The 14,338-nt window shown below is 38.5% G+C and overlaps 1 protein-coding gene across 1 annotated transcript in view; it reads right to left on the bottom strand.

Moving 5' to 3' along the window:
• The window catches only part of GYS2 (glycogen synthase 2), a 79,517-nt gene that overhangs the window by 6,280 nt on the left and 58,899 nt on the right, over positions 1-14,338 (bottom strand). Inside the window, exons 13-16 of the mRNA XM_006155074.3 lie at positions 5,765-5,860; positions 4,413-4,576; positions 2,801-2,881; positions 203-454 (exon numbers count right to left, since the gene is read on the bottom strand). Of these exons, the coding sequence (XP_006155136.1) occupies positions 233-454; positions 2,801-2,881; positions 4,413-4,576; positions 5,765-5,860 (563 nt within the window). The 3' untranslated portion in view covers positions 203-232. The remainder of the gene's footprint in view (positions 1-202; positions 455-2,800; positions 2,882-4,412; positions 4,577-5,764; positions 5,861-14,338) is intronic.

The raw sequence follows: 14,338 nt of genomic DNA, 5'->3' as shown, positions 1-14,338 counted from the left end.
TGACATAGCCATTACGCTAACTGCTGGTCCCTATAACTTGGATTTTTATCGTTACTTACAAAATTGCCATTCGCCTATCTATTAATATCACCACCATTTTTTAAGCAGAGAATAAGTTTCATTGTAAGGCATAGTAGTGGACAAAAATAACATTTGTGGACATTTCTGTCTTTTAAAATAATCATTCTTTTTATGTTCTTACTAGGTTAACTTGGCTCAGCGGGTGTGGAACTCAGTTCTTGTATTCACCATGCAGTTTCTTCTTCCCAGGAGGGGCATGACTCAGAGCAAATGGTGACTTGATATTTAACCGATCCCTTTCAGCCTCCTCTTCCTCATCATATCGCTCGTCCTCATTTTCATCTTCCACATCACTGCTTTGAGGACTGGAGGCCTGAGACCATGAAGGAGAAGGTGGTACGGAGGAAGGCCTGGGATATTTAAATCCTTCTGTCTGCCAAAGACAACAATCAGACACAAACATTATAACAACCTTTTTTCCTGGTTTTCAATGATATAAATCATATGCATGCACATTTAATAAAAAAATCTCATTCAATATCTTGTGTGATCTGTTCAGGTGCTATTAAACTTGGATTCATTCTGATTCTGGCACCATCAAGTTCTAGAGGTTCAGTAAATGTTCAACCGTACTCTATTAAGCATGAAATATGCCAGATACTATATATATGTCATTTCATTTAATCTGTTGACAACACTCCAATACATGTGTTCTTCTAATCTGTAGAAGAAAACTAACGTATAGGGAGACCAAATGACTTTCCCAAGGTCACATAGACGTACGTGGTAGAGCCAAGATTTGTACCAGATTTGTGATGACTCCAGAGCCTCTAGTCTCATTCCTATGTTACACATGGTTGGTATTGTCAGTCTTTATGCAACTGGATTTTCTCAACAAAGTTATAAGGCAGAGGCAGGCTGGACATGCCCTGGGCATTCACTTCTAAAAGAATCCTAGAAATCAAATCATTTCTCTAACCCTGAAATTCCACCATTTGCTGTCATTTCACTTAATGACCAAATATCACTAGGTTTTAATCGCACTTCCCTTCTATCTAGTACTCACTGAGATAACTCATTGATAAGTATATCCTGAGCACCAACTATATGTCAGGCACCACAATGCCACCAACAGAAAGAAGATGAAAAAACATCATCTCTGTCTTCTGAGAGTGCATATGCTTAAATAGGGTGACAAGTGTGTAAAAGCGTTATAGCATTTGTCACTACGTAGTTCATTTTTGCATTATTACCATGTCATACATGTATAGTCATTCCAAGGTTTATATGCTTTATAGAAAGAAATACAAAAACAAAAAACAAAAAACTTGAGTCTTGCACTCGGGATCTGACTCAGAGTAGATGATCAATATTTATTTGTTGAATAAGGAGAGAAATGGACAAATTATAGCTAAATAATAATCAGCTGGACTGATGCCTATAAGCTAAGCTATTAACTCTCTAATTATTAGAATGATAAAAGTAAGAGTTGGAATTTATAAATTCAGGGATTATGAAAACCATTTCACGTTTTCCTTGGGTAATTTCACATTGTGTTTATTTCCTAGATGTGTTCCTTTGGAAACCTGGCTAGGTAGAATGTAAGTGTTATTAGGCAAAATTGTTTATGGTCAATGTGATACCTGATTGGGAAATTACATCTGTATTTGAAGGATTTACAATTGTGGTATCCCCTTGTTGGAGATTCTAGTTCTGGAGAATCTTTTTATGTGATGACTTATAACTGGGCATATTCCCTTCAGTGCCTATAGAAGTTTGTTTGTGGAGATTTACACAACATATTGGCTTGTGTGGAACATGCAGCTACTAAGCAAAGGTGGCTCTTGTACCTAAGCTGTCACCTGGTGGATAGGGAGCCAAAGAAGCTTGGCTCTTGAACAGATACAGAGTACTGAAAGAGTTAAATCCCACTAGAGCCACCTGATACTACTTCCTGCCTTTTACCCTTCTAAGTGACTCTAAGGACAAATGTGGCCTTTGATAGTCTTGTGAATATAAATATCTAGTTGGATTTTAGAAGACTCTGTGGGCACTGCTGAATAGATCATAAATTCTTATCCAGTCCATTTCCTCTTCTGGGGCATGAATTTATTCTATTCTTGCCAAGGGGTCATCCTATATTTAAACACCTCCTCGGGTAGCAAAGTAAACCATTAAAACAGCCCAGTTTATTTTTCAATAGCTCCCAAAAGAATAAATGTCCAACAAAGTCATTATAAGCATTAGAGCAGAGAGAATTTTAATATGAGGGGTGCCTCAGGGCCAGAAGGGGGCATGCTGATTAAGGGACTGGAATTCAGGGACTGGAATTCAACATGGCCAACAATGGTTTGAGTCCTGGACCCAGTGGCTTGAAATTCATGCTGGGTGCATGTGTGTTTGTGACCAAAATCCCAATGAGGGAGAAAAGGTTGCAGTGTGGCCATCTCCCCTGGGAGATGATTTCCCACATTCTTTCTCTCTGTCTTTCTCCATCTCTCCAATGAGCACATGAGCCCTATAGCAAAAATCTCTCTCTCTCAAAAAAAGGAGGTGCCTCTCCAGTTGCAGGAATTAGCTGCCTACTCATCCTATATAGAAGGCTAATTGGAATTAAGAGCTTTGAGATAGTCTGATTGATGACTCCCTCTATTTTTAGCTTAGATTCAGTACTATGAAAAAGTGCAGTAGCCATGTACTAAATTTAAAGATATGGTTAGAATTTATCATACATAAAGTTTAGCTTTCAAAATCCATAGACCATATATTAAACACTTACCATTGGTGGTGATGTGGATTCCATGTGGAATTTATCTGGAAAAGCTCTGCTTAATGTCAGGTGCCTGGCATGCTGGTAGTACTATTGATAGAAAGTCAATCCATAGGTTAAAAAATGGAAAGATCTAGGTACCAAGTTACTATTCCAGTTCTAAAACCAACAATAAATGTGTGTATGTGTTTATAAAAATGGCAGGATATTTGCACCTTGAGTTTGAGAATTAGGAAAAACTGACAGTTTATGGATACATTATTTTTCATTGCATAGGCAAAGAAATGCTATAGAAAGTTGGCAAACAATCATAGTGGCTGTACTAAGAACCGAAACTGAGCACTAAGATGACTGAAAACACTGGTTTGTTCTACAGATAAGCAGTTTGGCATGGAAAAAAGTGGGGCTAGAATAGTCAAACCAACTGGGTGTAAATCTTTCTTCAGATCTTAGGAAAGAAACTTGTCTCTTTGTATTCATTATGCAATAGAGATAGCACTCCAGGTTGTAATGCGCTCTGACATTAGCATGTATAGATATTCAGCAACTGGCAGCTTTTGTCTTTTGGCCAGGAGAGTTTCAGCAATCTGCAAGCAGATACAGTATGTGAAGGCAAAGTGGATTTATTTATTATTAAATCATCCAGTGCTACCATATATAAAGATCTGGGTGTTTATAAACCTATTGCATGATTGAATGGAAATATTTCTTGCCTTCATCATTTTTAAAAAGTAGTATCATTCCCAGGGCTGGCAGGTGGCGTGTTGATTAAGGGCACTGAATTCCCAGAGAAGGGACTGCAGTTCAAGTCCCGGACCTGGCAGCTTGCTTTCTCACTTTCTCTCTCTCTTTCTCTCTCACTCTCTCTCACTTGTTCCTCTCTGGTCAAATTAAAATAAATAACATAAATAAAAAATAAAAATAAAGTTCGAAAAGTTATTCTTTTTTTTTTTTTTTTAATAGAGGTTTTTGCTATAGGGCACGTGCACTTGCCAGAAAAACAGAGAGAGACAGAGAAATAGAAAGTGAGAAATCACCCCCCAGGGGAGATGGCCACACCACAATCCCTTCTCCTCCATTCTCCTCTCAGGATCTTGGGCACGCACGCACATGCACCCAGCATGAGTAAGACACTGGGTCTGGGACTCAAACCGCGGTTGACTACGTGGGAGTCCAGCGACGTAGCCATTATACCAACTGCTGGTCCCCAATAAAATTATTCTTAAAAAAAAGTAGTATCATTCCCACTGTCCACTGTAGTTGAGGAATATGATCAAACCATCTAAAGGGAAACAAAGTAGGAACTTTGCTCTTGATGTTTCATGAGAAATGTGAAATGTTTCCGTATACCTGTAATACATCAAGTTAAACACTGACACTAGCATAACTAGAATATTAGTGCTACATCCCAATGGGTTTGTTATCCTGAAGTAAAACCTGACATGAAGAATTGGGTTTAGGACATTACAAACTCGTAAGTTAAAAAGTACACGATAAAATCACTGAGATTTTGACGATCATGATATTGAGTTGACTTTACAGATTCAGACTAGAATCAATACTTTTATAGTCCAGTGGAGTTTTTTAAAGTGGTTGTTTGTGTTTATCAAAACTTGCTTACTCTGCCTAAGTATCTCCAATCCAGAAGATCTGAGAGCCTCTCAGTTCTGTTCCTCTGGATAATTCTTTGGCGCCTTGACTGTTTACAAAATCCGTAGAGAAACTGAGTCAGCTGATTGCAAGAGTCATCTGGAGAGCGGAACCGTCTGTCAACAATGTAAATGCCTGAAGAACACAAAAGCCGAAGTACAGGTAAAGGTAGGGCTCACCTTAAAAGATTTCATCTCCTATTCTTTATTATCTCTTTGGTTCTCTCAAACATCGTTTGCATCATCCACTCCCTGACTTAGCTGTTGTCTTCAAGTTTATCCTTTCTCTTCTAAGGCTTTAGTTCTTCTGTGATCTCCTTCTGATGTTTAAAAATGGTACCAATACACAACCAACAATGTGGATCTTGCTGAAAAAAATCTGGCTGTCTATGGATACACTGGATCAATGAATCTCCACTGGGCTGCTTACTAATCACTCCCCAGAGTGGGGTGGGTATTAGTGCTCTGTTGGCTGTCCAGTGTTCTCACCATGCAGCCCTGGCTGAAAACCTTGGCTCTGGCTTCAGTGAAGACAATGGCAAAGGGCAACTGTAAACCACTCAGAGAACTGGCAGCGAGGCACAGAACCCATCCCGTTCTCTTTTCTTGTTGGTAGGCAATGTGGATAGACAGATAAATTCTCCTGCCATCTTAAACAATTTAAGTGATTTTTGCTAACTTAGCATAGACTTTCAAAAAAAATTATATATATGTATATATGTGTGTATGTGTGTGTGTGTGTGTATGTGTGTGTGTGTATTCCACATGTAATAACTAATACACATACTCTAAAATGATGACTATTGTAATATCACTTCAAGAAAGTAGAGGGCCAAACCAGAGTTGGGGGGAGGGAGCTAAGGGCAAGGCTTGTTCAGGTTTTGCACTCTGTTTCAGATGGTATCTTAGCCAATGCATTTAATGTTAATAGCATTCTTATATATGGGCCACATAATTAGGTCTCCTTTATTTTAACTGCCAGAAGGCATGAACACTCACCACAGAGAGACACAGAGATAGAGGGAGGGACTGTGGAATCCCTTCTCCTCCGTTTCTTCCTCCTGTCAGGCTTTTGAACACACAAACATACATTCTCAGGGTGTTGTTAAAGCTGCCTGGCTGGCATGAAAACCATGGCTGGCCATGGGGATCCAGCTCTCTTAACCACTAGGCTACAGAACCAGCCCAAGTTTCCTTTCAATTAAACAAGTATAGACAGTAGTTTAATGATCAGGGTAGCTTTAGAGTTAGGCTCTACAAAGACCCTGTACTTTGTTGGTTGACATCTGCCTCCACAGGCTAGGTTAAAGATGAAAAACCTCACCATAAGCAGTAGGATCAGCCACATGCTCCTGCATGAAACAACCGAAGCCAGACAGGTTTGTGGTCACACTGGGGATCCCCATCACTGTGCATTCAGCTGCCAGGAGAAAGAAACAAAGGCTTGACATCAGATCAGCTGCTCTATCCTCTTTGCACACAAAGGAGAAAAAAGCTCTAATCTTCTGATTAGCAATGTTTACTTTGTACCAGGCTAGTACTTAGCTCCTTGCAAGTGTAATTAACTCATTTAATCCTCTCAACAACCCTGTGAAATGGGATGGCATTATCCCCATTTTATAAGTGACAAAATTGAGGCACAAATACCTTAAATAACTTGCCCAACCTCACAAATCTTGTGACATGGTAGAACTTGGATATAAAACTGGAAATCATTAAGTATAAACCAGGTGGAGTTACAGGGGAAGTATAGCTCTTGCTTCAAAATCTCTACTCATGGCCTGTCCAACTCTTCACTGGTTTGTATGTTGCTCCATTTGCCTATGTTTTTAGCCTATATTTGGCAAGTGTTTAGAGAAGGTTTAATATATTTTGGACACGACCATTTTTTCCCTTTACTTAAATCTCCCTTGGAAAAATCCCATCCACTTTTTTAGGAGTGCAACCAACCATTAATCTCTTTCACTCCTCCTTCACCTTCTGGTAGAAACATACTTCCCAGAAAATATCCAGTATATCCTTAAAAAATATTACCACTTTCAAGGATTTTCACATTTTTAACAAAAAAATTCTATGTGATTATGAAATTATTCTTGGCTGGTGAGTAGAGGGGGTGAGAAAAGGAGATCTTCCTATCACTCATTCTTGTCTCTATTATGCGAATATTTCCACTTGGTTTAGCTATACTGCTATCAATAGAAAGCAATATTCTCTAATTTTGAGGGACAGGGGAAGGTAGAATTGGGATGATCAGCTCCTTTGAGAATCTGTTGAAAATTCTGGAATTCCTCTCCAAAAATATTCTCACATACATGTGTTTACAAAATTGTGACCACAAGCCCATAAAAGTTCACAATCCTTATTTTTCATTAAATGTTTATTAATATACTATGTAGTAAAAATGCCAGGTACCCATGTAAGTTTAGTACATATTGAATGAGTTTAATGAAATAAATACTGATGTTTGTGAAATTAAACTATTTTGACCTAAAACAGCTGTTGTACTCCCCACAGTTGGATTCCTATGAATAAACTGAATTGTACATGTTAGGCTGTTTTTCTGAGCTGGTAGCTAGGTTACAACCAATCACAGTATCTAGGCTTCAGTCAATCACAGGTATCCCACCTTTTAAATCATGTTAATACAGACAAACTTCAGAATGTAACCAATGATTTCTCTCCCTCACTCTCACATTTTGGAGAGGTTTTTGCTATAGAGCACCTGAGCTCACCAGAAAAAAGAGAGAGAGACAAAGAGACAGAAAGCAAGAAATCACCCACAAGGGGGGATGGCCACGCCGCAATCCCTTCTCCTCCATTCTCCTCTCCGGATCTTAGGCACGCATGCACACATGCCTGGCATGAGTTTAAGCCAACAGGTCTGGGACTTGAACTGTGGTTCGAACATGGGAGTTCAGCAACATAGCCATTATGCTAACTGCTGGTCCCTCACTTACGTTTTTTGTACAACACTTTCCCTTTTACTGCACACATTACTTTTCCATTCCGTCCATTATGCTAACTGCTGGTCCCTCACTTATGTTTTTTGTACAAAACTTTCCCTTTTACTGCACACATCACTTTTCCATTCCATTGACTTAAATAGTTACGTGACCATGAAGCTAGTTGGAGTTGTCCAGAAGTTCAGGTACAACTGCCCAATTTAAATAGTGTTAACATTTGCTCAGTAAAATTCTACTATTAAATTAGTTTCTTTTTCTTTGTTACTTAAATAATTATTTTATTTAAATTTATTTGTGTATTTATTTACTTTAATTTTACCAGACAGGGATAGAATGAGAGAGAGAAAGAGAGAGAGAGAGAGAGAAAGTGAGAGAGCAAGCCACTAGACCCAGGATTCAGTAGGCCATATGGGAGTCCAGCACCCCTAACCACCATGCCACCTACTGGCCCCAGTTTCTTTCTCTTTTAACAAGCTCATTAGGTTTTTCTCAAAAACACAGAACCAACTTTAATGAATACTTTCTGGAGTAAGTCAGACCTAACATCACATACAAGATTTTTCTAAAATAAGTTAGAGAATTTGTGAGCCAGACAGTGGTACAAAAATAAAACATGACACTCTTTGAGGCTAATTCCCATGGGAAGGTTCCAAGTTCATACCCAGAGATTTCCCTGGATATGCTGGACCTGAGCATACCCATGACCTGAGGTAGACTACTGCATCAAGACATTGTTGGGATTTCTCTCTCTCACACTCTAGCTATCTCTATCTCTCTTGCTCATGGAAGAAATAAATAAACTGAAAATATTTTTTTTAATTTGGTATCTGGCACATGTACTCATCATGTGAGTAGATAGACACATGTCTACACATAGACACACTGACCATGTGAGATAGACACACGGAGACAGAGAGAGGTAAAGTGAGAAACCACACCCAGAGGAGATGGTTACGTCACAATCCCTTCTGCTTCATTCTCTCTCAGAATTTAGGGCATACACCTGCCTGATATATTTCCCAAGCCATCAGGTCTGGTACTCAAATGGCATAGTTGGCCATTTGGGGTCCACCCACTTTAAACATCACACCAGCAGCTGACCTAAACATATTCTTAATTTAATAATCAAACAAATTAGGAAGGAATTTAATATGCTAGTGCTAAATCAATACCAAGAGAAGTTCTATTATTTTTATAACTACTTATTAAGTAAGGAGTAACTAATTCCCTTTCGTTTATTTCAAACGCATAATGACTCATTCACTATGAAGCATTCCACTCTTCTACAAACTCTTTTCCCCATATATGTATATTTCACAACATCTTCCTTAGCCTTATCTTAGAACATTAAATAGGCTGCTGAGCCTATATGTGGGAGAAGCAGCTGCCTCTGCCTTAAGAGCCATCACTCTGGTCCCTGCAGTTGGAGAGCTAAAGGAGCAGAGGGAAAGCAAGACTACCTGAACGCAGTTCCCCATCAAAGTCTCCTGCTGAGCTAAGGGATTTACCATCTTATATTCCAGCTTCTCTACTTGGCCCTTTGCCACATAGGAATCAGAAAGGTTTGAGTATATAGGAGCCCAAACATCTGAACACTGTGAGCCTCTGCAGGAATTCTCCTTCCATGCTCACTCCAACAAAAAAGCACAGAAATTCTTTTGTGTAAATCTGAGCTTATAACTCCCACTGTAGATACCTCACCACCCACAGTCAAAGGATATAGGCACAGAGGTAATTCACATCAAAAGGAAGCAAGTGTATATAGTTACAGAAACCTATCCAAAGAAGTAGTAAGAGGTGAATTTATTACCAGATGTCTAAATATCACAGCAGAGTCACAAGAAATATGAGAAAAGTGGGAAATATTTTCCCCACAAAGGAACACAATAACTCCACATCAATAAAACAAAAGAAATTACAGAAAAGTCAGAAAAATAATTCAGAATATTTATCATAACCAAACTCAATGAGATACAAGAGAAAACAGATAACCAATCCCAGGACACAAGAAAGTCTTTTCATGACTTGAAAGAGAAATTCCATAAAGACATAGACATCCTGAAAAAGAATCAAATAGAACTTCTGGATTTAGAGAATGCAATACAGAAAATCAAACACTCCCTCAAAAGTATTAAGAGCAGATTAGATCATATGTAAGAAAGCAGCTCTGACTTCGTTCAAGCTATTGAGAACAATGTAAAAATAACCACTAAAAATGAGGGCAATGTACGAGAAATCCTAGACACCATTAAATAGATGAATATTTACATAATAGGTCTTACAGAAGGTGCAGAGATAAATAAAGGCTTAGAAAATCCCTTTCATGATATACTACTTGAAAACTTGACAAACTTAGAAAAATATACAGAGATCCTAATTTAGAAAATACAAAGGAAATCGGATAGATTTCACATAAGAAGATCCTCTCCAAGGCACTTCATAGCCAAACTGATAATATTCAGACAAAGACAATATTCTAAAAATGATAATAGATTAAGTCCAAGTTACTTACAAAGTTTACCCCATTAGACTAACAGTGGACCTCTCAACGGAAACACTAACCGGCAAGGAAAATCTAGGGAGAAATACTGAAAACACTCTGAGGAAAACAATTTCAGCCAAGAATACTATACCTAGCAAATTATTCTTCAAATGGTAAGGAGAAATAAAATCATTTCCAGATAAACAAAAGCTGAAAGAAGTCACCAAAAGTAGGCCAGCCCTTCAGGAATACTTAAGGAACACTATGACTGGAAAAATAAAGGGAGATAAATAGAAGCAAGAGAACCTAAAACAAGTAGATTTTTTTTTTTTTGGAGGGGTTTTTTTCGCTATAGGGTGCATGCGCTCGCCAGACCCAGAAAGACATAGAGACAAAAAGCAAGAAATCACCCCCGAGGGGGGATGGTCATGCCACAATCCCTTCTCCTCCATTCTCCTCTAGGGATCTTGGGCATGCACGCACATGTGCCCAGCATGAGTTTTAAGCCACCGGATCCAGGACACGAACCGCGGTCAACTACGTGGGAGTCCAGCAACATAGCCATTACGCTAACTGCTGGTTCCCAAAACAAGTAGAAATTTTAAAAAAGAGAAAATGAAAGAGATAAATCCACACATATCAAGTATAGCCTTGAATGTTAAAAGGTTAAACTCTCCAGCTGAAAGACAGACCTCATTGACAAAGATATTCATAGATTGAAAATAAAGGGCTCCAAAAAGGTGTTTAATGCAAACAGAAATCAAAAAAGGCAGTGCTTGCGATATTGATAAGAGAGAAAGTAGACTTTAGAATAAAAAGGGTAAAAAGAGACAAAGAAGGCCACTATGTGGTTTTAAAAGTATTAATTCACCAAGAATATATAACAATGATAAATATTTATGCAAAAGAAAGATGTCTAGATATAAAAGGAGAGATATATATATATATACATATATACACACATACTAATTGTTGGAGATTTCAGCACCCTACTGTCACCACTAGTGATCCAGGTCATCTGGATAAAACATAAAAAAAAGACACGAGAATAAATTGATAATAAACAAATGGACCCAATGGACATGTATAAAGCATTCCACCCAGAAACTACAAAATACCCTTTTTTTCATCTCTACATGGAACATTTTCAATGATCAACCACATAATAGGCCACAAAACAAGCCTCTATAAATTTTTTTTGGGGGGTAGAGGTTTTTGCTATAGGGCATGTGTGCTTGCCAAAAAGACAGAGAGAGACAGAGAGACAGAAAACGAGAAATCACCCCCCTGGGAGGATGGTCACACTACAATCCCTTCTCCTTCATTCTCCTCTTGGGATCTTGGACACTCACACACATGTGTCCAGCATGAGTTTAAGGCACCAGGTCTGGGACTCAAACTGCAGTCAACTACATGGGAGTCCAGCGACATAGCCATTACACTAACTGCTGGTCCCTATAAATTTTAAAGTATAGAAACTATACCCAGCATCTTCTCTGACCACAATGGAATTAAACCTGAAATCAAGCATAGAAAAAGCCTTCAAGAATACACACTAAAAAAGTGGAAGCTAAACAACCTAGTCCTGAATGTCTTCCAAACTACTGAAGAAATTAAAACTGAAATAAAATGATTAATTGAAGCCCACGATGATGAACACATCACTCTCCATAACCTTTAGGATACAGCAAAAGCAATCCTAAGAGGGAAGTTCATAGCCATTAGTGCCCATTGAAATAAAATAATAAGAAAAAAGAAAAAGGGTGATGTCTAGTGCTCTTTTATGATTAGACAAAAAAAAAAAAACTTAAAAAAAAAGAAAAGTGAAAAATAAATCATTTAACATTGCATTTTAAGGAACTGTAAAAGCAACAAAAGAACAACAAAAACTTCTAAAAACAAAAGATGAAAATAAATAGTAAAGACTACAATTGAAATAAATGAAATAGAGAATAAAGAACTATAACAAAAATCAATGAAACAAAACCATTTTTTGGAGAGGATAAGCAAAATTGATTAACAATTAGCTAAGCTAATCAAGAAAAACAGAAAAGAAGCAGATAAATAATATCAGTAATGTAGCTGGTAATACTACACTGATATATCAGAAATACAAAAAATTACAAGCAAAGACTATGAGTGACTGTGTGCCAGCAAATTAGAAAACTTAGATGAGATGGACAAGTTTCTGGACATGTACAAAGGACCTAGGCTAAATCAAGACAAAATGGAAAACCTGAATAGGCCAACCATTGACAAGTGATAAGATTGAATAAGTAATAGTCTCCCAACATAGAAAAGCCCAGGTCCAGGGCTTCACTTCTGAATTATACAAAACTTTTAAAGACAAGCTAACTCCAATTACCCTCAAGCTACTCCTAAAATTTGTAAAATAAATTTTCTCAAACTCATTTTATGAAGCCTCCATCATCTTGATCAAAAACTAGATGAGGGGAACCAGCAGTTACCGTAATGGCTATGTCACTGGACTCCCACGTAGTCAACTGCGGTTCGCGTCCCAGATCCGGTGGCTTAAAACTCATGCCGGGCGTGTGTGCGTGCGTGCCCAAGATCCCGAGAGGAGAATGGAGGAGAAGGGATTGCGGCGTGACCGTCCCCCCAAGGGGGTGATTTCTTGCTTTCTGTCTCTATGTCTCTCTCTGTCTGGCTGGCGAGCACACAGGCACCTTAAAGGAAAAACCCCCCCCCAAAAAAAAAAATAAATGAGGACATAACAAAAAAACTACAGATCAATATCCCTGATGAATACTTATGCAAAAATTTTCAACAAGTTACTAGTAAACCAAATCCAACAAGGAAAACTATGAAAACCTTAAAAAGGAAATTGAAAAGGACATTAAAAAGTGGAAGGTCATCCCATGTTCCTGGATTGGCAGAATCAATATCATAAAAATGACAATCCTACCTAAATTAATCTAAATGTTTAATGCAATCCCAATAAAATTACTAGAGACCTTTTTCACAGATCTAGAAAAGACAATCATAGGATTTGTCTGGAACCATAAAAGACCCCATTTTGCTAAAGCCATCCTGCAGAAGAAGACTGGAGTAGGTGGCATCTCACTTCCTGACCCCAAAATATATTACAAACCTGTGATAATCAAAACAGCATAGTATGTAGCATGGGCACAAGAACAGACAAGAGGACCAATGGAATAGAGTAGAGACTCCAGAAATAAACATACAGGTAACTCTTTTTTTTTTTTTTTTTTGCTACAGGGCACATGTGCTCGCCAGAGACACAAAGAGAGATAGAGAGACAGAAAGCAAAAAATCACTCCCTAGGGGGGATGGCCACACTGCAATCCCTTCTTTTCCATTCTCTTCTTGGGACCTTGGGCACACAAGCACACATGCCCAGCTTGAGTTTAAGCCACCGGGTCCAGGACTTGAACCACGCTCAACTACATGGGAGTTCAACTACATAGCCATTATGCAAACTGCTGGTCCCCCAGGCAACTCGTTTTTGACAAAGGGTACCAGTCAATCCAGTGGGAAAAGGAAAACCTCTTTGACAAGTGGTGCTGAAAAAACTGGGTATCCACCCGCATAAAGATGAATCTGAACCCCTATCTATTACCATTAGCGAAAATCAACTCAAAGTGGATCAGAGATCTAAACCTAAGACCACAACCTATAAAATTACTGGTGGACAACACTAGGGAAACTCTGGGACACATTGGAGTAGTCAAAGACTTCTTAAACAAGACCCCCAAAGCACAGGCAATAATCCCCCAAATAGACAGGTGGGATTACATCAGATTGAGGAGTTTCTGCACAGCAAAGGACACTGTAATTAGTGTGACTCGACAACCCTCTGAATGGGAGAGAATTTTTGTTAACTGTGCCTCAGATAAGAGATTGATAACCAGAATACACAGGAAACTCAAGCAGTTAACCTGGAAGAAAATGATTACCCAATTAAAAGATTGGAAAATGAGCTGAATAAACAACTCTCTAAGGAAGACATATGAATAGCCAAAAATCATATGAAAAAAATGTTCAACATCCCTCATTGTAAGGGAGATTCAGATCAAAATCACAATGAGATACCACCTAACCCCAGTCAGAATGGTGAAGATTAAAAAATAAATAAATAAAAATAATGATAAGGGCTGGAGGGGATGTGGTGAAAGGGGAACACTTCTACACTGTTGGTGGGAATGTTATTTGGTCTAGCCAATGTGGAGAACAATATGGAGGTTCCTCAAAGACCTTCAGATGGAACTACCATATGATCCAGCAATTCCACTCTTGGGCATCTTCACAAAGGACAGGAGAGCATTCAGTCGGAAAAGCACTTTCACAACTCTTTTCATTGCAGCATTATTCACAATTGCTAGGACATGGAACAAACCCAAGTGTCACAGACAGATGAATGGATTGAAAAATTGTGGCACATATGGGAACCAGCAGTTAGCGTAATGGCTAT

This window comes from Tupaia chinensis, unplaced genomic scaffold, assembly GCF_000334495.1.
Source record: "Tupaia chinensis unplaced genomic scaffold, TupChi_1.0 Scaffold000434_1, whole genome shotgun sequence".
Classification (NCBI taxonomy): domain Eukaryota; kingdom Metazoa; phylum Chordata; class Mammalia; order Scandentia; family Tupaiidae; genus Tupaia; species Tupaia belangeri.
The sequence above is the reverse complement of the archived record's forward strand: the minus strand, read 5'-3'. Positions and strand labels throughout refer to the sequence as shown.